Source organism: Pelobates fuscus, chromosome 3 (assembly GCF_036172605.1).
Source record: "Pelobates fuscus isolate aPelFus1 chromosome 3, aPelFus1.pri, whole genome shotgun sequence".
NCBI lineage: Eukaryota > Metazoa > Chordata > Amphibia > Anura > Pelobatidae > Pelobates > Pelobates fuscus.
The window spans coordinates 350,857,832-350,880,569 of NC_086319.1; the positions used below are offsets into that span (position 1 = coordinate 350,857,832).

The 22,738-nt window shown below is 35.5% G+C and overlaps 1 protein-coding gene across 1 annotated transcript in view; it reads left to right on the forward strand.

The window, feature by feature from the left end:
• DUOXA1 (dual oxidase maturation factor 1) overlaps positions 1-22,738 on the forward strand; it is a 64,911-nt gene that overhangs the window by 28,147 nt on the left and 14,026 nt on the right. Inside the window, exons 2-3 of the mRNA XM_063445718.1 lie at positions 12,476-12,625; positions 17,299-17,356. Coding sequence (XP_063301788.1) covers positions 12,485-12,625; positions 17,299-17,356 — 199 coding nt within the window. The 5' untranslated portion in view covers positions 12,476-12,484. The remainder of the gene's footprint in view (positions 1-12,475; positions 12,626-17,298; positions 17,357-22,738) is intronic.

Here is a 22,738-nt window from a genome sequence, read left to right on the forward strand (position 1 = left end):
AGATTGTTTTAGCAGGGCCCTCGTCACCTGCTGTTCATGTGTCATGTGTCAACTTGTCTTGTTGCAAATACTTGTCTGTTATCCCACAGCGCTGTAGAATTTGTTGGCACTTTATAAATAATAATAGTGATAATAATATTTCACACGTTTGGTAAAATGGGAGAATCTCTCCAACACATTCAATGGACAGAAACAGAAACAAAAAGTAACTGAAGACTCTGGGCATTGTGTGGGAGATGATGTGGACAATGTCTAAAGCAGTGGTTCCCAAACCAGTCCTCATGGCCCACCAACAGTCCAGCATTTATGTATTTCCCTGTTTTATTCCAATGGAGATACTAACAAAACCTGGACTGTTGGTGGGTCTTGAGGACTGATTTGGGAGACGCTGGTCTAAAGGAAAGGAATCAACCATACATGCCCAAACCATTACGAGAGTCTATCAGAGCCCAGCTTATTTTATTAATTGTAAATATCTGGGATTAACGTACTAATTACAGAATTAGAGACCATGACCAAATGGCTATGTTTGCTGCAGGCACTTCGTCCACATTATGTTTGCAATCAAATGGCTGGAAGCTCAAGACCGGTGACGGTCCTGAACCGTCCTAACGGTCCAATGTACTTACCCGATCGCCGTCGTTCCCCCGGTGGCGATCGGCGGTGCTCCCGTTGTGGGGAGACTGCCTGCAGCCCAGACAGTCTCTCCATGGCGGATTAGGAACCCTGGGGCCATGTGATCGCTCAACAGAGCGATCACATGGTCACAATAGGTGTCCATGTGTCTGCCTGCAGGGGGACTGTTTGTGCTGACAGGCAGTCTCCCTGCTAGTGTAAAATCATAAACAAATTAAAGTTAATGTTAATAAAAAAATAAAATTATATATGTGTATATATATATGATATATAGACATATATTATATACATATATAATATATGCCTATATAATATATATAATGTCATATTAAGTGTATTTTTATATTAATATGTACATATATTAATATAAAAATTTACTTTTAATTAAATTACATACATATATATGATATAATAACAATATATATTGTATATAAATATTATTATAAAATACAAATAATAAGTAATTTAAATTAAATAAAAACATGTAAAAATAATAATAAACATTTTAAATATATATATATATATATATATATGAAATTTTATTCTAACTGTATTTTGATAGTAATATATATATATATATATATATTTATATCAAAATACACTTAGAATGAAATTGTATATATATATATCTATGTAAATATAAAAAAATAAAAATAATACAAATATACATATGTCCATATACAAAATTACATAAATAATTATATAAATATACACGTAGACTTCAAATATATAAATATGCATATATATTTAAATTCTACATGCGTATTTATGTAATATTTTTACATAATTAAGTAATTTTATTGATTGCAATTTGAGGGACCTGCCTGCCAACCCAGGCCAAAAGTCTAGAGAATTTAATTTGCTAGCACTATATTTTACCCTGTAACTTTCTATGACACCCTAAAACCTGTACATGGGGGGTAGTGTTTTACCCGGGAGACTTCACTGAACACAAATATTAGTGATTCAAAACAGTAAAACATATCATAGCGATTATATTGTCAGTGAAATTGACTTGGTTTTGCATTTTTCACACACAAACAGCACTTTTACTGTTGATATAATTGTTGTGATATGTTTTCCTGTTTTGAAACACTACAATTTGTGTTCAGCAAAGTCTCCCGGGTATAACAGTACTCGCCCCCCCCCCCCCCCCCCCCCCCATGTACAGGTTTTTGAAAGTTACAGGGTCAAATATATGGATCAAATATTTTTACGTTGAAAAAGCCAGGTTGGTTACGTTTGAGAGCGCATGGTAGCCCAGGAATGAGAATTACCCCCATGATGGCATACCATTTGCAAAAGAAGACAACCCAAAGTATTGCAAATGGGGTATGTCCAGTTTTTTTTAGTAGCCACTTAGTCACAAACACTGGCCAAAATTAGCTTTCAATTTAGATTTTTACTTTTTCACACACAAACAAATACGAATGCTAACTTTGGCCAGTGTTTTCGACTAAGTGGCTACTAAAAAGACTGGACATACCCCATATTGAATACCCTGGGTTGTCTACTTTAAAAAAGATATGTACATGTGGGGTGTTATTCAGAGATTTATGACAGATAATAGTGTTACAATGTCACTATTGATAAATTATAAAAAAATTATGTTTTGAAACCGCAATATACTACTTGTACCTATAGCCCCATAACTTGCAAAGAAGCATGTAAACACTGGGTATTTTTAAACTCAGGACAACATTTTGAATCTATTTATCAGTTTTTTACATTCACTTTTGTAGATGAGTAAAAGATTTTTTAAGTAAAAGTCAAAAAACATGTATTTTTTAAAAACATTTGATCATATTTTTTTATTTTTTTTTAAATTAAATTACATGAGAATATATAAATAATGGTATGTAAAGAAAGCCCCTTTTGTCCTGAAAAAAAACACAATATATAATTTGTATGGGAACAGTAAATGAGAGAGCGGAAAATTACAGCTAAACACAAACACCACAAAATTGTAAAAAGAGGCCTGGTCGCAAATGTACAACATCGCAAAAACAGTCCAGTCCTTAAGGGGTTAAATATTATTTAAAGAAATATCTCTAATGTCTAGACATTTGCCCTTTTAAGAAGGGTACCTTTAGGCAGGTACCTGCTTTACCAAAAGGGATATCCAGCTCTATTTGCTGGCTAGTTGACTTGCGGCTGGTTGATAGTTGCTGGTTGGCTGACTTGTGATTGCTGACTGGCTGCTTAGGTGGTTGAATAATGGAAGAGCATTAATTATATTCATTATTATTGTGCAGCAAGCACAATATTTTAAATATTAATATTTTAAAACACATGTACTTGTTAGCAGAATCCGAAGTACATACACATATTTACTGAGTGGTGTGCTAAAAGGACCTCGAACGGGGGGTAACCCACAACCTTAATCCAACATAAGAGTGAAACGCCTATTGAAAAAAAAATGGTTATAGGGCTCCTCATTACCCCTATAACCATCTTGTTTTTTTAATAGTTGTTTCACTCCAATGCTGTCCCTATTTCTGTTTTTTTGTTTTTGCAATAAAGCTGTGTTATTTATAATTTATTATGTAAATAGGGCCCTTTTGTGTCCTATGTACCCTTGTGTGGTTAGAGACACCTTTATACTCTACAGCAATATGAAAAAAAATGGAACAGTAATAAGTGCAGTCAATTTAACACTATTTACCAAACTTCTTGTCCTGAATGGTTTAAATCAATATGATTACCAATAAATTATTAAACTGTTGCATAGGTAAGATATCGGTGAAAATACAATTAGGTAAAAACATTTTTTTTTCATTCTTTATTTTGTTCGTGCATGTGTTGAACATGTGGAGTAGCGCTGCCACAACAGCTGGCGCATCCAGATATACATTTCACTTTTAAACATATGGCATTAAATACATACAGTACACTTTTTTATGTGTTAATAGGGTAATTACGCAGGGATGTCTTTTGTTTTATATAGTTAACGCTAGACGTAGAAAAATCAGTGCTTAGTTGGTTTGTCTCTGAACTGAGCTAAACACGGTCAGTCAGACAACTTGTTAGAGGCTGGTGTCGTTACAACATCGATTCTATGAGGTTTTGTGTGTGTCTGGCTATTTAGGGTGGCGTGATCTCAATGCGGTGTGTAGGTACATTTTTTGGGTGACATTGTGGCACATTTACTCCTAAATGCTTTTACTAGACGAGTTTAAAAAAGCATTTAACATGACCAAAATCTTTTCATAGGAAACCATAGAAACCCAAACCATAGAAAGTGCACTTAGATGTTTACTAGATGCTTCTGTGGTTTCCTGGGTGTAAAAATGTCTGTAAATGTAACACATAGAGGGATCTGTGGAGGGGAGGTCAAAGTAGGCATACAATGCTAGTCGGGTCATCCTTTTGTAGCTGGACTGGAATATGCATTCCATTCAAATTAACCATTCCAATGCATTAGCAAAGAGCACTGTACTAATTTGCTCTGTTCTGTTGTGTTGAAAGGGAAAACAAAAAAAACCTGTCATCTGTAAGACCTCAGTATTTACTGCTGTCTCTCATCAGACTTGATGCACATTAAGTATATTACAATTTAAAAAAGGCCCACTAAACACCATAACCATTACAGCAACTTTTAGTGGTTATGGTGCCAGGAGTGCCATAAGTACATGTCAGTGTAAGTTCTTAATCTATTTAGAAATAGTTTGATACTTCTCTGGTGGTCCTACCAGTCTGCCTTGATATGTTAAAGCAGACATACATACTTCTGCACTAGCATTCCAGCTTCGGGTATTTTTTCATTGGCAGTGTCCGTTTAAATATAATTGACTAATCTTTGTACTTATACCATGCAATGTACTCAGCAGGAGAAGGATGATAAGAGTGGTGGCAGTTGCCTTTGGACTGCTAACATATGGGGATTGTGGATCGTAGAGGAACTAACAGCGTGATGACAAGTCTGTTAGCAAAGTACTGCAGGAGTGAGGCTGTAGGCAAGAACTGTGCAGATCCTTTGCTATAACAGTGGATGTGTGCTTGGGCTGATGACCCAAAATCTCAATGGTCTCCAAATCAGGACTGGGTCACTGTGATATTTCCCTGGAGACTGAAGTATCTGGGGTTGACCAGGCTGTCAGACTATGGTGAATATGGATGATGTGGTGGGATTGTTAAGTAGCTGCAGGTTGAAATGAGACATTGGTATCAGCAAAATAGAGTCGATCACTTAGACATGCATAGATTTCTGTTAATGCTCCCTGGAGAGGGCATGTGATGTCACTAACAGCAACACCAGCAGTCTCCATATAGCAAACCAGGGGCTCTGAGGGCTGAAGCCATGAATTTGAGTTTTGTTAGCCACAGATCTCTACAGATTATTATTATTATTATTATTATTATTATGATATTTTTAGAGCACCGTCAAATTCCGCAGCGCTTTACAATGGGTGGACGGACAGACATGTAGTTGTAACCAGACACGTTGGACACAAAGGAACAGAGGGGTTGAGGGCCCTGCTCAATGAGCTTACATGCTAGAGGGAGTGGAGTAAAATTATTATTATTTATTAAAAGTTATTATTGAGATGCTTCCACTTGAAGGCTGTTCCATGTATTTACTATCCTTTCTATATCACTGTTAGCCCTACCACTTCCACTGGAGGGATGTATAGTGATATAGAAAGGGTAGTAGATACTTGGAACAGTCTTCCAGTGGAAGTGGTAAAGGCTAACAGTGAATGTATGTGTGACTTGTTTATAGCATTTATGTGATACACACAATGTGCATATAGAATGTATGTGATATAAACAGGAAATCTGATTATGGCGCTAACTTCTGAACAGCTGAAAGATCAATATTAAGTAAAGCCATTTTTTTTTACTTTCAGGCAGCTGTTCAGCAAATAGCTCCCTAATGGTACCCTTATCTGAGATTGCCATTATAAAGATTCCAAATTAGGGAGTTATCTACTAAATACAACACCTTCCTAATTTGGTACCCTTAATTATGGCAATCCCATGTAAGGATAGGGTGCCAAATGAGGGAGCTGTCTAATAAACAACTGAAAGGTGGAAATTAAGAGAAAAAAAATCCTTTCCCTTATTTGCTACCCTTAATTATCCACGTAAACAGATCGTCAATACTGATGATCTCAGCCAGGGAGTGTGACAGCGTAGGGTTAGTGAAACAGCTTTTGTTTCCTTTTACGGGGGACCCTGACTCTAAATAGGCAAGCGAGAACTCGAACATTACATGTTTGTATTTCTAACACAGTTTGCCTTTAATTCTACACTGTAATATAATTAACCACATATGTTTAATAAAGAGAAACTTTTGTTTCTTAAATATAAATGGCTCATTAAAAGATAGTGAAACATGTTTATCTTATGACATAATACCTATCCACCTATCCATATTAACATTTAACCACACATTAACTAAGAAATATGAAGGGGGTGCATGTAAAAATAGTTTTATAAGTTGCCCAGTTCAGTGTAAACACTATCTCAAATTGTTGAGTTTTAAGTCAATTTATTATTATTATTATTATTATTATTTTTATTATTATTATTATTTATATAGCACCATCAAATTCTGTATCGATGTACAATTTACACTGCATATATATTTTTGAAATGTTATAGGTAAATAATAACATTGGATTTTTAAAAAAAAAGCCCATAGCATAGAAATTTGCTGCTGTCACCACTTGTGTTAAAATAATAATAATTTTTCTTTTTAAAAAACTTTGAGGTTTTTTTATGTTATATGTTTGTATTTGTCTTAAATGTGGAGCGGATTGTGCGTGGCCAATCTGGGAAATAATGTAGCATAGGGAGGATTAATGTTAGAGGGGAATAAGATTAGGATTATAACTTTGAACGTTATGGGTTTGAATACTCCACAGAAACATAAGCTTTTAGTAGATCATTTATGGAAAAAGAAAATTACTGTTGGATTTATACAAGAAACACACTGGAAAGCTGGAAACTCAAAAATGAAAAGTTTCTATTATACAACTCTTGTCTCCTCAGATTATAGCTCTAAAAACAGAGGAGTTGTATTTTTTATTTCAAAGAATGTAATTTATAAAGAACTATATAGAGAAGTGGATGAGAATAGCAGATATGTGTTCTTGATCTGTGAATTGCAGGGGGAAATCTACTCACTACTTAATATATATGCTCCAAATAAACAACCTGAAAAATGTATTAATAACATATTAACCAAGTTCGAAAACAAGGTACAAGGGTCCTTTATAGTTGGAGGAGACCTTAACTGTGTGGTAGATGTACCAATGGATAAAAAGGTTCCACAAGAAAGGAAACAACAAAATATCATAAAAAAATTGGTACTGCAGATTGTCATATCTAAATTTAATCTATATGACATGTGGAGAGTAAAACATCCTGATGAAAAGGAGTTCACTTTCTACTCTAAACCTCACTTGTATTCTAGAATAGATTATTTTTTGGTTAAAATACAGTTAATTCAACAACGTTACCTAATTAAAATTGAGGATATCACCTGGTCGGACCATTCGGCTGTGGTTATGGAAATAGGACTAGATGCTAAGGAACCACAATCACAATGGAGGCTAAATGAGAGATTATTTACTGATTCTAAAACTATTGATTATATGTCGGAGAGGATTAAATTATACTATAAAGAAAATACGACACAAGAAATCTCAAAGCAAATCTTATGGTGTGCCTTTAAGAGTGTAATAAGGGGTTATATAATTAAACTGGGGTCTGAAAAAAAAAGGGAACAAGGCCTATCTTTAAATCAACTATATCTTGAATTCTATAATTTAAATAAAAAAAATAATCTCCCCTACAAAGGAGTTTGATCAACAAATATCAGAAATATCCAAGAAGATCAATACTACTTTATTGGCAAAAGTGAATTTCGCTTTACAAAAGCTAAATCAGAATTGGTACCATAAAAGCAACAAAGCTGATAAAATGCTTTCCAATAGACTAAAAAATAGAAAAGCTAGATCGAGAGTCGAAAAGATCATAGTAGATGTTCATAGTTTTAATGACTCAAAATCAATAGGTAATGCCTTTAATAAATTTTATGCACAAATTTATAATCTCTCCTCCAGCCCCCAGGAATTAGATATATCTGAATATCTGGATGGGATTAAATTGCCAACTCTTACAGATGGCCAGCAGAAAGAGTTAAACTTACCTTTCTCTGAATCTGAGGTTAGTCTGGTAATTAACAGGCTTAAGATGAATAAAGCCCCAGGTCCTGACGGGTATACTAATTGTTTTTTTAAGAAATTAAAAAATGAGCTATTGCAACATCTAGTAGATACATTTAACAAGATTAGAGAATCGGGTCTCCCTTTGAAAGAATTATTACAGGCTAATGGCTCACGGATATTAAAACCTGATATGGACCCAACTAATCTAGCTAATTACCGGCCTATATCTCTTATAAACTCAGATATTAAAATTTACTCTGCTGTCATTGCAAATAGACTAAAATCAATTATTCCATCTTTAATTCATCACGACCAAATAGGTTTTGTTCAGAATAGAGATCCAAGTAATAACACTCGAAGATTGACTGCCCTGATCGATTATGTAACAAGGAGCGAGATCTCTATGCTGGCCCTGTCACTGGATGCTGAGAAGGCGTTTGACAGGGTCAGCTGGAGCTTTATGAGCCACACTCTGGACAAATTTGGATTTGTTGGCTCCATTAAAACTACAATAATGGCTCTTTATTCTAGTCCAATGGCTAAAACCGTGGGCCCTGGCATCTCTGCAGATTGGTTTACAATTTCTAACGGGACCAGGCAGGGATGTCCCCTGGCCCTGCTTTTATATATTTTGACTCTTGAACCGCTCGCAGTGAGCATAAGAAACAACTATCAAATTAAAGGAGTTATTCTGAACCATTCTGAATTTAAGATCAGCCTATATGCTGATCACATAATATTAACACTGTCTGATCCGGATATATCACTAGGGGCCTTGTTTCGGGAGTTGGAAGACTATGGTAGAGTTTCAAACTATAAATTAAATATTGGTAAATCCCAAGTTATGCCCATCAATTTAGATTTTACGACAATTAATAGATTATCAGTTAAATTCACTTGGTCATCACAAGGTTTTAAATATCTTGAGATTCATTTCTCTTATAACTTAAAATAAATTATCGATAAAACCGTGGATAATCTTATAAAAGATACCAGTGATAAATTACTCAAAGAGTGGAGAAACAGGGGAATTGCCTGGTTGGGGAGAATAAATATCATCAAATCATATATTCTACCTCATTGGTCATACCTGTTCAGAATGATCCCTTTATCTAGAACAATAACTAAACTTAGGCAGATTCATAAATTATTTCTGAATTACATATGGGATTATAAGAGGTCAAGGATCTTGATCTTACATGTAGTGGAAAAGTCCAGTAAGGGTGGCCTGGCTGTCCCAAATCTTATCAAATATTACAAAACCTCTAGGCTGTACCATCTGTGGAGATGGCAGGGCCCAACCACATTAGAAGAGCCTTGGTATAAATTTGAATCCTTTCTGTGTAATTCAAAATATCTTTCTAATATGTTATGGAATGACATGGGGCTAGTGCAAAATTAATCTCCAACATAGAAACTTCATACATAAAAGATATCTATGAAATTTGGGTAAAATACAGGAAAATAAATCACATTTTAAATAAAATTTCTATGTATAGTCCAATTAAGACAATGTAATATAATATTAATGACCTACATTTAGGTAATTGGATCAAATTTGGTTCAACTAAAATAGATGATTTATTAGAATTGAATAAAATAAGGTATTTTTCATATCTAGACAGTTAAGTCTTGACCTTAATTCAAGAGAGTTATTCACATACCTAAGAATCAAAAATTATTTGGACAATCATCTGCTTTATGACAACACTAGGATAAATAAAAAATGAAATGATCTATTTAAAAATAATACTAATCGTAAATCGATATATCTAGTTGGTATGAATAATTGAGAGAGGAAGAAAAAGAGTCTAAACCAAAAGCCTGGAAAAACTGGGAACAGGAAAGTGGGTCTCCAATCGAGTTAGAGCAGTGGTATAGATCAATTCAAGAAGTTAAAAAAATTGTTGCATTGTTTAAATATCATAGAGCTCCATTATAAAATTCTTCATCAATGGCATAGGGTACCAAAAATTCTAAATAGAATCAACCCTGATAATTCCAAACTTTGTTGGAGGTGTTCTTGTGCTGAAGGTAGCTCTAAACATATCTGGTGGGGATGTAAGCTTTTAAGACCTATATGGAATAAAGCATTTAGAGTTATATCAGATTTAGTGGTAGAAGATTTGGACGATAACTTAATGGTTGCTCTTTTTCATTTTAATTTAAGAAGATTCTCAACTCAAAATAGATATCTAATAATCCAACTTATGATGGCCATAAAAATAGAAATATCAAGATATTGGCTACAGAAAAAGACTCCATCTTGGACCCAAGTGCTAACTCAGCTTAAATACCAACACAATATGGAAAGGGGAATATCTTTTCAATATGATAGCCACTTAAAATGTGATGAGAAATGGTTACCTTGGCTAGATAATCTGATATAACTATATACCTTGTTGCGTTCTCTGTTACGAATATCCTTATATATAAAGATCACTCTAGTTCTTCCCTATGGTATTATTTATTTTATTTATTATTGCCATTTATATAGCGCCAACAGATTCCGTAGCGCTTTACAATATTATGAGAGGGGGATTTAACTATAAATAGGACAATTACAAATAAACTTACAGGAACAATAGGTTGAAGAGGACCCTGCTCAAACGAGCTTACATTCTATAGGAGGTGGGGTGTAAAACACATTAGGACAGGAATTTACAATCAAATAAGGTGGGCTGCCCTTTAGGAGAGGGTAAGAGACAGGTATGTGAGGTAAGGGTTAGTCTTGGAGGCCATAAGCTTTCCTAAAGAGATGGGTTTTAAGGCACTTCTTAAAAGATGCAAGACTAGGGGAGAGTCTGATGGCGGTAGGCAGGCTATTCCATAGGAAGAGAGCCGCCCGTGAGAAGTCCTGCAAGCGCGAGTTGGCCGTACGAGTGCGGACAACGGACAGGAGGTGGTCACGGGCAGAACGGAGAGACCGAGAAGGGACATACCTATGGATCTGTGAGGAGATATAAGAGGGGCTAGAGTTGTTCAGTGCTTTATAGGTGTGAGTTAGTACCTTGAATTGACTCCTATAGCATACAGGAAGCCAATGTAAGGACTGGCAGAGGGGTGAGGTGTGAGAGAAACGACTAGAGAGGAAAATCAATCTAGCAGCAGCATTCATTACGGACTGTAAGGGTGCAGTACGGCTATTGGGAAGACCAATCAGGAGAGGGTTACAATATTCCATGCGGGAAATTACTGGAGCATGGACAAGCTCCTTGGTAGTATCTGGTGCAAGAAAGGGGCGGATGCGGGCTATGTTTTTAAGATGGAATCTACAGGATTTGGCAACATGCTGGATGTGAGGCTCAAAGGTGAGACCAGAGTCAAGTATGACGCCAAGACAGCGCGCTTGCAAGGATGGACTGATGTTGGTACCACAAACTTGGAGGGAGAGCGAAAGAGGAGGATCAGTATTAGGAGGAGGAAAGACAAGGAGCTCAGTTTTTGAGAGATTGAGTTTCAGAAAGCGGGAGGACATCCAGTCAGAGATGGAAGAAAGGCAAGCAGTGACACGTTGCAGGACGGCAGGCGAGAGGTCCGGGGAGGAGAGATATAGCTGGGTGACATCAGCGTACAGGTGGTAGTGAAATCCAAAAGAGGTAATAAGTTTGCCAAGAGAGGCAGTATAAAGAGAAAATAGAAGGGGACCAAGGACGGAGCCTTGGGGAACTCCAACTGAGACAGGGCAAGGGGAGGAGGTATCATTAGAAAAGGAGACACTGAATGAGCGTTGGGAGAGATAAGAGGAAAACCATGAGAGGACAGAGTCACAGAGACCAAGCGATTGAAGAGTTTGAAGAAGGAGAGCATGATCAACGGTGTCAAAGGCCGCTGAGAGGTCAAGAAGAATTAGTATGGAGTAGTGGCCTTTGGATTTAGCTGCGATTAGGTCGTTAGTAACTGCATTCAGGAAAGTTATGAAGTAACCTAATTATTATAGTTTAGGCCAGCCTAATCCGCTCAGTCCTTTTAAATTGTGATATTTGTGTTTCTGTGTGTGAAGTTTACTCAGCAGTTCATATATCCTTCTATTGTAAATCAAAGTCCATATGTCTAATTCTGAACAGTTTTTGTCTGTGATGTTACATATGTAAAATTTGCAAAAAGAATAATAAAAAAATATATATTTTTTTATTTTTCTCAATGAATTCAATGAGTCAGTTTGAGTATTATTGGATTGGCAGATTTTGGCAAGTGCCTAGCATGCACCTATTATATGCAATGCGTCTCTATAAGAAACTAGTGATTGGACATGTACATGTTTTAAAGTTAAACATTTGATTAAAATGTCACTGTAGTCATTAAAAGAACTTTAGCTTAATAAAGCAGTTTCGGTGTTAAACTAATATATAAATACCTAACTTTACAATCTTTTATCTTTAAAGAAGTGAAACCATCTATAATGGTACAAATTCATTGTGATCTTATCTAGATGAAAAAATGATGGTGTTTCTTGTTTCCCATTTTCCTTTCTGTTTATACAATATCACACTCATATAGTGACAGCTGGGCTTTATTAAGCTGAATAAAGATGACAATTATAGGACAGCTTGGTATTTTGCCATTAAGTGATATTGGTTCTTAAAATTGTAACATTTTTAGAACAAAGAGACAAAAATAATGAATACGTAATCCTGCGTGTATTTTTTTTTTTTTTTTAGGAAATAATCATGTATTTCAACAGTTTTCCATTTTACCCGCAAACGAGAAAACCATATATATATGATACCAGCATAGCGGAAATCATCATTATTTGTAGTGTGACTGCATGCACATTCATTATCATATTGCCAGGAATCAGAGGAAAACTGGTAAGGATTTCCACAGAGAACCAAAATAATGAAACATTTTATTTAGTGTTATAAAAGTAAAGAATTTTAAAATAAAATGTGCTGTGAGTGAATAACAAACTTCATTCAATATAAAACTTACTTGACTTTTTTTTTATTTGTGTATTCAAGTGAATATGCAGTTGTTATTAATAAATAATAAAAAAAATTTTTTTACATAAATAAAGTTATGCTATCACTCTATAGAGAGTACAATTTAATTGAAAAATTGTTCCAGGAAACTTGATAACAAATGTGGTTTTACATATCAGGACATAATAACAATCATCTGTTCCTTAGCAGGTCTTAAAATTAGGTAAATATAACCTCAGATGAGCAACAATACATGGCATATTACACTGTGTGATGATTTATTCAACTAAAATAAATCCAAAATGGAGAAGCCAAAGTACACCTTATGAATCAATAGTTTGTAGAACAACTTTTAGCAGCAATAACTTGAAGTAATTGTGTTCTTATTACTTTATCAACTTCATTGATGTTTGCGGGCATTTGTTTTAGGCACAGGTCTCTTAAGATCCCGCCACAGCATTTCAATTGGGTTGAGGCCTGGATTTCTACTGGGCCATTGCAATACCTTGATTCTTTTCTTTTTCAGACGTTCTATTGTAGATTTGCTGCTGTGCTTGTGATCATTGCCCTGTTGCAGATGACCTCACATTTGACTCTAGAATATACAGAGGAGTTCATGGTCAACTCAATGACTGCAAAGTTCCACCATGCTTTACAGTTGGTATGAGGTGTTTGTGCTGATATGCTCTGTTTGGTTTTGGCCAAATGTGCGTTATGGCCAAACAGCTCCACTATGGTCTCATCTGTCCAAAGGACATTTGCTGCAGCAGACTTATTTTTTGTTCAGATGCAGCTTTGCAAACTTAAGCCGTTCTGCCATGGCCTTTTTAGAGAGAAGAGGATTTCTACTGGCAACCATTCCAAACAAAACATACTTATTCAGTCTTTTTCTAATTGAACTGTTATGGACTTTAACATGCTAACTGAGACTTGTAGCGTCTGAGATGTTACTCTTCTTATTTTTGCAATTTTGCTAAGCTTTTCACAGTCTGACTTTGGGGTGAATTTGCTGGGACATGCACTCCTGGCAAATGTTTTCCATGTTTGAATAATGAATCACTGTAAAATGATGGACTTTATATTGTTTGGAAATTGCCTTATAACCCTTCCAAGTTTGATGGGAAGCAAGAATTGCTTCTATAAAATCACACCTGAATGCTCCAGACCAGCAAACAGCTTAAATATCGGCTTTTATAGAACTGGTCACACTTGCTGATGATCAATTCATCAATGATGCTAGATAAGCAGCATCTGTCTGCTACTTATTTTCTGTGGAAGCAGCAATTCACCCATGGCTTTTCCATTTTGGCTTTATTTTTGTCAAATAAATCATGACACAGTGTAATAGGTCATGTGTTGCTGTTAATCTGAGGTTGTATTTACCTTATTTTAAGACCTGTTAAGGAACAGATGATTGTTATTATGTCCTGATCTATAAAACCATATTTCGAGGAGGGTGTACTTTCTTTTTTCCATGTGCTTACTTTTTTAAAATATGCATGTTTTAGCTTTATCCATAAATTATCAATAGAGAAGTTAAAAAAATAAATATGCCCAAATGGTGCCTGTAATATTCCACAAAGCCCAAACACATTTAGGGGTGAACAGCTAACACCTAAAAAAATTGTACAAGGGAATCTCTGTTTACTATATTTTACCATACATTAAAAAGCTCACATCATCTCAATGGTAACCATTAACCTCATATTAGGTTTATTGTTAACCCCTTAAGGACCAAACTTCTGGAATAAAAGGGAATCATGACATGTCATGTGTCCTTAAGGGGTTAAAGAACCACAATGTGTTTCCTATCCAGTTTTCTATCAATATATAATACCCTAGGACAACAGCCCCACTCTGCTCACTATTGCCAAAGAAGTCTGGGCCAATCTTTGTAATTTGTAATTCTGGTATTCTAGATCTATATCACCACATTCTTCTTAACTCTCTGACCACTTGATTCTTCTCTCAAATGTGGTAATAAAAAGTCTTTCCTTTTTCTTTGCCAGCAGGGCTAGCATAAATAGGAAAATTATGGATAGCAATGCAAAGAAACCTAAATAAGTTTGAGCCCGTGGAAATCGCAGGATGCATAAAATTATACCAGTAGACACCACACACAAGCACTACACAATGAACCGTACATCTGTATTACCCCAAACACAAGCAGTCTTACCACTCATTAAACACATTAATGGCAGCCAATCGCATCTCACATGACATCTGGCAAGACACCATCTAGTAGCCATTAAAATACCATCTAAGATGAAATATAGGAGAACAATAATAGATTTTTCAGAAGATAACCAATTAAATCAACACTCTCCCACTGCCTTAAACACTCTGTGCAAGCTCCACACACTGAACTGTGCATCAATATCATGTCAACAAAAGCAGCAGCATGGCCATTCACGAAACATAACCATGATCTCACTCAGTATTTAGTAAACCACAGCCTGTGATGATGACATTATTAATAATATTGTCTGCAGTAGCTAATCGAGAAAACCACGCACACAGAAACTTTAAAAATAAAACTGCATACATGTTTCCTAACACACACACACACACACACAATCTAGCTTAGCACCTTATTTCATTCAACATCTGGTAAGTCATAGTCACCCACAAATATTCGCAAGATAGCACAATTGTTTTCAAAAAAATGTTTCTGGTACCTTTATTACTTTACCGAGTATATACAATTCTTTATGTTTTTGTTTGTTTTTTTGTTCTTGCCAGTAAGAGATTAGGAAAATGTTTCTTTGAACTGTATCTTATATAGTGCTACCTTCATATATTTTGTAAATATTTCCTTGATAAATATTTGTAGAGATTGTGCATTGGTTAGTGCCTCATATAAAAGGACTTACTTTATTTAAAGTCAACATAAAAACTATAGCTATCATAGGAAAGCTATAATATTACTGAATTAAAAAGGCACACTATTTTATAGTGATACCACAGCATTATCCATGTACTAGGTGAGATTATGGGTAGTTATGTATAGGGTTAGTGGGTGCCAGGAGAAAGAGGACTCAGGGTTAAGTGGTACTTACTCAAGTTACCCGAGGGTCAGTGCCTCTTTGGCCAGTACCCTGAATCCATACTACCATATGTGACAATATTAAGATGGATAGATAGGTCTTTATTTAAAATAAATTTGTAAACTGTGATATGATTGGAAAATATGCATGTCATTAATAATGCAATTACTTGAATAATTAACACAAGAGTTGGAGTTAGTCAGTAAACTAACTTTACTAAAAAAGGCATTTAAACATAACATTCCTCAGAATATGATGTATTACTACTTTGTATTGACATGTCCATCAAGTTAGAGTATTATTGCAAAGTTACTAAACCTATGGACATTCAACAATTGTCCAACTGGAATGTATTTGTCCCAAGTGAGATGATTGGGACAGCAACATATTGTGTTGCCTCTACAGAGTTTCGGCACAAATTTATCAACAATTCTACATGTATCTTGACTGATGCAAAGTCTAAAAACATTAAAGTGTCATAATTTTAACTAATAAATGACAATTCCATTTTAATTAAATGGCTTTAACCCCTTAAGGACCAGACTTCTGGAATAAAAGGGAATCATGACATGTCACACACGTCATGTGTCCTTAAGGGGTTAAAAAGTGCATCAAAGTCATACTCTGACCATTGCCACATGAACACAATATCATCAATGGATCTCATTTATAAGGATAAAACTTAAACTACCCTAACTGTGATAAAGTGCTACGTTCGGAGCAATCAGTGTGGGTATCTCATTAATTTGTGTGGGTGTTGTTAGAAATATAGCACTTATCCATTGATGTATGTCAATTTAACTTTGATAATTATAGCCCTGGTTTTCTGCTCACCAAAAAAGTTTGTGGATATTTGTGTATATTCTATTGCATTTATCCCTAGGCAAATATATCCATTCTGCTAGTCAAGCATCCATTAAGTAAAATATCTGGCAACATTGATTAAAAGTGATTGTTAGTGTATTTGATTGTAATCTAGCCATAGCCAAACATCAGTCCAAATATTCTATGATTATATATTGATATCATATCAAATAATTATAAAAACAAAAATCATTGTTAACTATAAGTGCAGTTGTATTGTCAATGTTTGCCTATACAAAGTCTATAACTGTAATATTTCATTAGCAGTGTCAAGTGAAATATGTTCAAGCGGTCCTAAACAAAAAAAAGCATGTCATATTCGCTAGAAGTGTGGTCTTTTAATTTACTGGAAAATGGGAACTTATTTGTATCCAAGCAAAATGTCAAGAGCATTGATTTATCAGTGATGCACCAGTTAGTGGAGCATGGAAGCTAATTTTTATTTTAGACCTAGGTTGGTTTAAACGTTATTTGATGTTGGAATGTGGACTGTCCATAATTTGACACACAATGTTTTTCCAGTTGATCCATAACCAATAAAATGGCACAGAGTAGACAACTTTTGTCTTAAATTAATATATATTACTTGGTCACGTGACTTTTTGTAATTCTTTGTTTGATAAGCTATTATTTTGTTTGTATTATTCACAGAGACTGTTTTGGCTTTTGAGAGTACTGACAAGTCTTTTGATTGGTGCCGTGATTTTAGGTATGTATTATTTTTAAAAAACGACAATTTTCAATTGTATTAGATAAAATACACAATGAGACGGAATACTACATTTAGAGTAAATAAATAGTTGCGGCGCACTCAGAATACAAAAACATTTTTGGTCACTGCGGCAGCACCTTTCGTGCAAAATGCAGGTCTCGGGTGTGCCCCCAATCCTTTCTCTGTACAGAATACTACATTTAGTCAAATGAACAGAAAAAGCTATTTAAAGAAACCCTCCAAGCACTACAACCTGCTGTACAAGGCACATCAAGTATTCTCCAAGACAGATTCTTCTACAGAGCAAAATGAGGTGATGCAGGACCTTCTTATTGGCAGCTTTCCAATGATTGTGGTAACATCTGCCTTCTCTTACTGGATGTAGCTCATGAGACGCATGGCCCGCATGGCCCAGTTGGACCTATCAGTTTTCAAATGTTGCTAAAATAGTTTGTCATCTTACTGTGCAATGGCTCCAGTGCACTCGTGGCACCACAACCTAACATGGGTATGGGGTTATGTTGATTAGAGTGTTCCTTTAAGTGAAGGATTATAACTAAATTATAAACCTTTGATATGTTTTATTTCAATTATAGTATTGATCAGAAAAGTCCTGAGATGAAAATAATATATATTTAAAAAAAATAATAAATTATTTATATATTGTGAGCGTAAAAGTGGCATTGTGGTTGATGGAAGATACATCAGGCCTGATTTGCTAAACTGCGACCTGAGAATTTTCAGTTAAATGCCCCAGGAAAGATGTTAGCGTTTGCAATCTACATTGCTGATGTTCTGCAAAACATGGTATGGATCCCTGGGGCGGAGTATTTGGAGAGTAGGATGGGCCAATGCTCCAACAGCACTAGTTGCTGTGTAACAAACCACAATTTAGATTTGACTTAAGAGTTAACTAATTGACACTCACCTGTAGCTAGTCAATTAGTAGACAGGCCTTTAACCCCTTAAGGACACATGACGTGTGTGACATGTCATGATTCCCTTTTATTCCAGAAGTTTGGTCCTTAAGGGGTTAAATGAAGAGGGCAGCCTGCTACAGGGGAGGGAGAAAAAGACAGCTAGGAGAGTGAATGACAACTGTGTTCATTGCAAAGACATTTCTTTTATTTGGAAATTGGTAAGTGGGAAAGCCACCCAATTGCAGATAGCAATTTCCTGTCTAGTAAGAGCTCAAGTAAGAGCAAGGGATTTTGTTTGTTTTTTATTTAACCCCTTAAGGACACATGACATGTGTGACATGTCATGATTCCCTTTTATTCCAGAAGTTTGTTCCTTAAGGGGTTAAAGCACCTGTTTTCTTATTGAATAAAGAAAAAGGAAAATCGAGCTGACTGTGTCCTGGACTTTATATACCCTAGAAGGTGGTGGTTACTGCAAGATCTGTGACAGCCCTACCTGTAAAAGAGGTGGTTTGTTACAATATATATATATATAATTGAGTCGTTAGCATATTAACTGAGAATACTATGTTCAAATGTTATGATATACACTACTTATAAATAAGTGGGTCACTGACGTGCCCGAAAAGGTAAAAATATTTGGAATCTGAGTGGAATGCTATAAAGTCAAGGCTCCAGTTTTTCGGAAAATCTACAATTGCAGGTATCATTTCTTTCTCTGTATTACAATCTGTAATGTATTTTTTTTTTTTTTTAAATCTCCCATTGTATATTTTACATTCTTCTACTAATCCTCTCATTCTGTGTGTTAACATACAAAAGGCAGAGTTTTGAATAACAAGCAAATATAGGATATAGGTTTGATACAAATTACCCTTGGGCTGAAGGCCTTGTTTTTACTTTGCCTCCTAGAAATTCCCCTGATGCAAGATATTATCTGAACCACTACTTAAAATTATTTCTGTGCTTGGAAATATGAATTATAGTTCGGATAGCCTTGGGACAACTAGTTTGCACACACATGCAAACACAAAGATCCAAACAAAACCCAAGATATATATGTATATATATTTATATACATACATACACACATATTCCTAATATCACTACATACAGACATATATTTGAAAATAGTACATTTGCCCAAAAGGAAAAATCTCTAATTCCATTGTGAGATAGTTCAGTGTATAGAGCTCCATGTGCAGTATTTCAGAGTCGCCAATTCGATTTCTAGAAAAGTCAACAGAGCTTTTCATCCTTCCAAGCTCAATGAAAAAAGTTCCTAGGGGAGTACTTGAAACTAACGCGCAGCTAAATGTATTTATCCTTGTTAGATATTTGGCATTATCATTGTTAATTCCTAATTTCGGAGAATAAACCTTGTAACGGCACCCCCAGGCATAAAAGGGTTAAACAGCCGTTTAGTAGATCTTCCCCTTCCAGAGACACAGGCACAGCTACTGTAAACACCAATCCACCGAACCGGATAAGCATATGAATGCCGTAAACAGCTGAACCGGAACCATATGAATGCTGTAAACAGCCGAATAGGAAAAACCATACGAATAGGTTTGCACTCCTAGCAGTCAAACTGGAACAGCATACAATAAATCCCCCCAAGAACGAGACAAGGCTCTGTTTTGAGGGTCAAGCAGGAACAGAAGAGCTGTGGGTTTATTGTTCTTATATACACATTAGTACCACCCACAGGGTTTTGGAAAACAACCAATAAACACGTACAATACACTGAGACACTCCCACACAAAATCCTCCCCTCTGCCTGTGATACAATTACCTTACACAATGGGTAATGTAATTATCACAAGCAGAGAAATACAGTTTTTCCACATTATTCATAACTTTAAAAGTATGCATTTTCAGAATCAGCATACTCCAAATACAAACATACGTCAAAATCATACAAATTGGTCCAGTGATTCAAAAGATAGATTGTAGTACTTTGTGACCAAACGAAGCATGGCTTTTCTGCCCAAAACCAGTCTTCTATCCTGGAGATGATTGGGAAGTAATCCAATTATCTCCAAGGACAGAGGCAAAACTCCATTGAATACATGGCAGCAAAAGCCAATAAAATACATAAAAATATATAACTGTGCAGCCATTGCATAAAACAGGTACATTCAACATATCCCCAGATAGCTCAGATCTGATCACACATTATTACTGAATGGTGCTCAGATCACATACATACAGTTCAATTGCCATGGAGCCAAAGTCTTCCCTTAGTCTTTCATTATACGAATGGGCTCCATGGCATAGCTATCTGGGGTATCACCGCTCAAACAGGGCAAGCATCGAATGACCCGGCTTTCGTGTCTTTGCAGGGGAAAATCAAGCTTTTTAACATGGGGCCATAGTCTAGAGGCAACAGGCGGGCAACCAGGCTTCTCCAATGCAATGTGGCGAGATTGGTCTCATCACAAACCTTTTTATAACAATAATGCACATTATGCTTGAGAACCAGATTGTTACAAAACATCAGTAATCTGGGAATTATAGAGAATGTAGAAGTGGATCACAAATTTCCAGATAGAAGTTAACCAGGATTGCTGGATTGGGACATTATTCCATTTGGGTTATAATTGCTTAAAATTTACAATAGCATTGTCAATTCTCCCCAGTTTTCAGTACTTATAAGTAAATCTTTCAGCATTAAAATGCAGTAAGCATTATCAATTAATTAATGTGTTATTAGAATAAATGAATAATAAATATTAAAATCAAATGGCATGAATATCCAATGAATAATCCTCCAATAACTCATTGTGAAATGATACATACCAATATGATTACAAATGTGTCACCCAAGATATTTAAAACTGTTTTAGAGATTTGTTGTAAGAAAGACAATATAAATATCACTCCAGGCAACATTTATGTGATATTAATTAATGTAATGTGTCCATCAACCTAGCAATTTAAAAAACAGCTAATTAATTTCAATGATAATTGACATAACTATTTGTAGATTGAGCAGATAGATAAAAATCCTGAAAAGAATAAACAATGTTCTATGTAATCATTGCTATGCATCATACAATATATGTTTTAGTACAGGGCAAATTACATTTATCATTATAAAGAAAGTAGGATATAAAATGGAGCTAGCTAACTCTACATCGTATATTTGTCATTTTAGCATTTCAAGACAGTAGAAACCATGTATTTTACTCTTACAGCGTTATTCACTAAACTCAGATTTTTTGCAAATAATATCTCAATACAAAAACTGAGGCAGAAAATCCTAAATTGTGACTATGGCTGAGTTGGAGAGTTTTTCCAGGTCATATATTTTTTCCACAGTTTTTCATCTCATTGAAGTGGTCTGGGTACAGTGCCTTTGTACCCTTAACCCTGAAATGTAAAACATTGCTGTTTCAGAGAAACTTCCAGACACCTGGACGTCCTCACCCTTAAAAGTACAGCGTCTTTAGAATCTCCATAGGAAAACATTAATGGGGAAAGCCTAATGCTGTGCATGTGCTTTAGGTTACCCAATTGCTGTGATGTTGAAAGGACCTCTGCGTTGGAAAGGGTTGTGGCCCAAACCTATACTTAATTGTAGAGGAACACTATAGCGTTAGCAATAGAGTTTTGTATTCCTAGTACTGTAGTGTTCCTTTAATTTGTACAAATTCTGGGTTTAATGAATGACCATGTCAGTGTTATTCTGCTAACTAGGAATAAAAGTCTGTTATAGTCTGTTACCCGGCAAATTTGTATGCGTTTGGGAAACATATCTGGGCTAATTGCAGTCCCTGGTCAGTTCTTAACAATTTACGGTGTAGTGAATAATTCTATGTGTGTCTGTTTATATTTTCAATATTGTTTTTGGTTGCTTATTAAGAAAAATAACAAAAAAAAGTTCACTCTGCTTGATGCCAGAGTTTTCCCTTCAGTTGCGGGTTTTCCTCCACTCTGTTGCCAGTCCATTAGGTGGAATGGGACCAATGGCTGGTTGATTATTAGTATCTATATAGCACTAACATATTCCTGTTCGTATGAGATTACAATGTATATTAGGTTCGTTAGGCATCTTGCCCAAGTACTGGATGTGGTCTGACCATGGTTGTATGATACCTGCAGTGTGAGGTGTGCATATATCTTTGACTTACACACCTCTGTCTCACTGTTGCTATGATCCTGAGCAGGGCCATCATCATGTGCAGAGGAGCTTTAAGTCTCTTAAAAATGGTTAGTGATGTATGCACTAGTGAGTAAAACACCTCACATCCCAGCTCCTGGACCACAAGACAAAGAAAGTGCAACGTTCAGATTGGGTGACCTACTCAGCTCTGCCTAAAGGCAACACTAGTTGATTTTCATCAATGCATTCATGATCAGTTAATTATCATCTATATATTATTACTGTATACTTGTATTACTATTGCATTTTAAGTATTAGAGTTGTGCAGATCAGTTTCAGATCAATAAATCT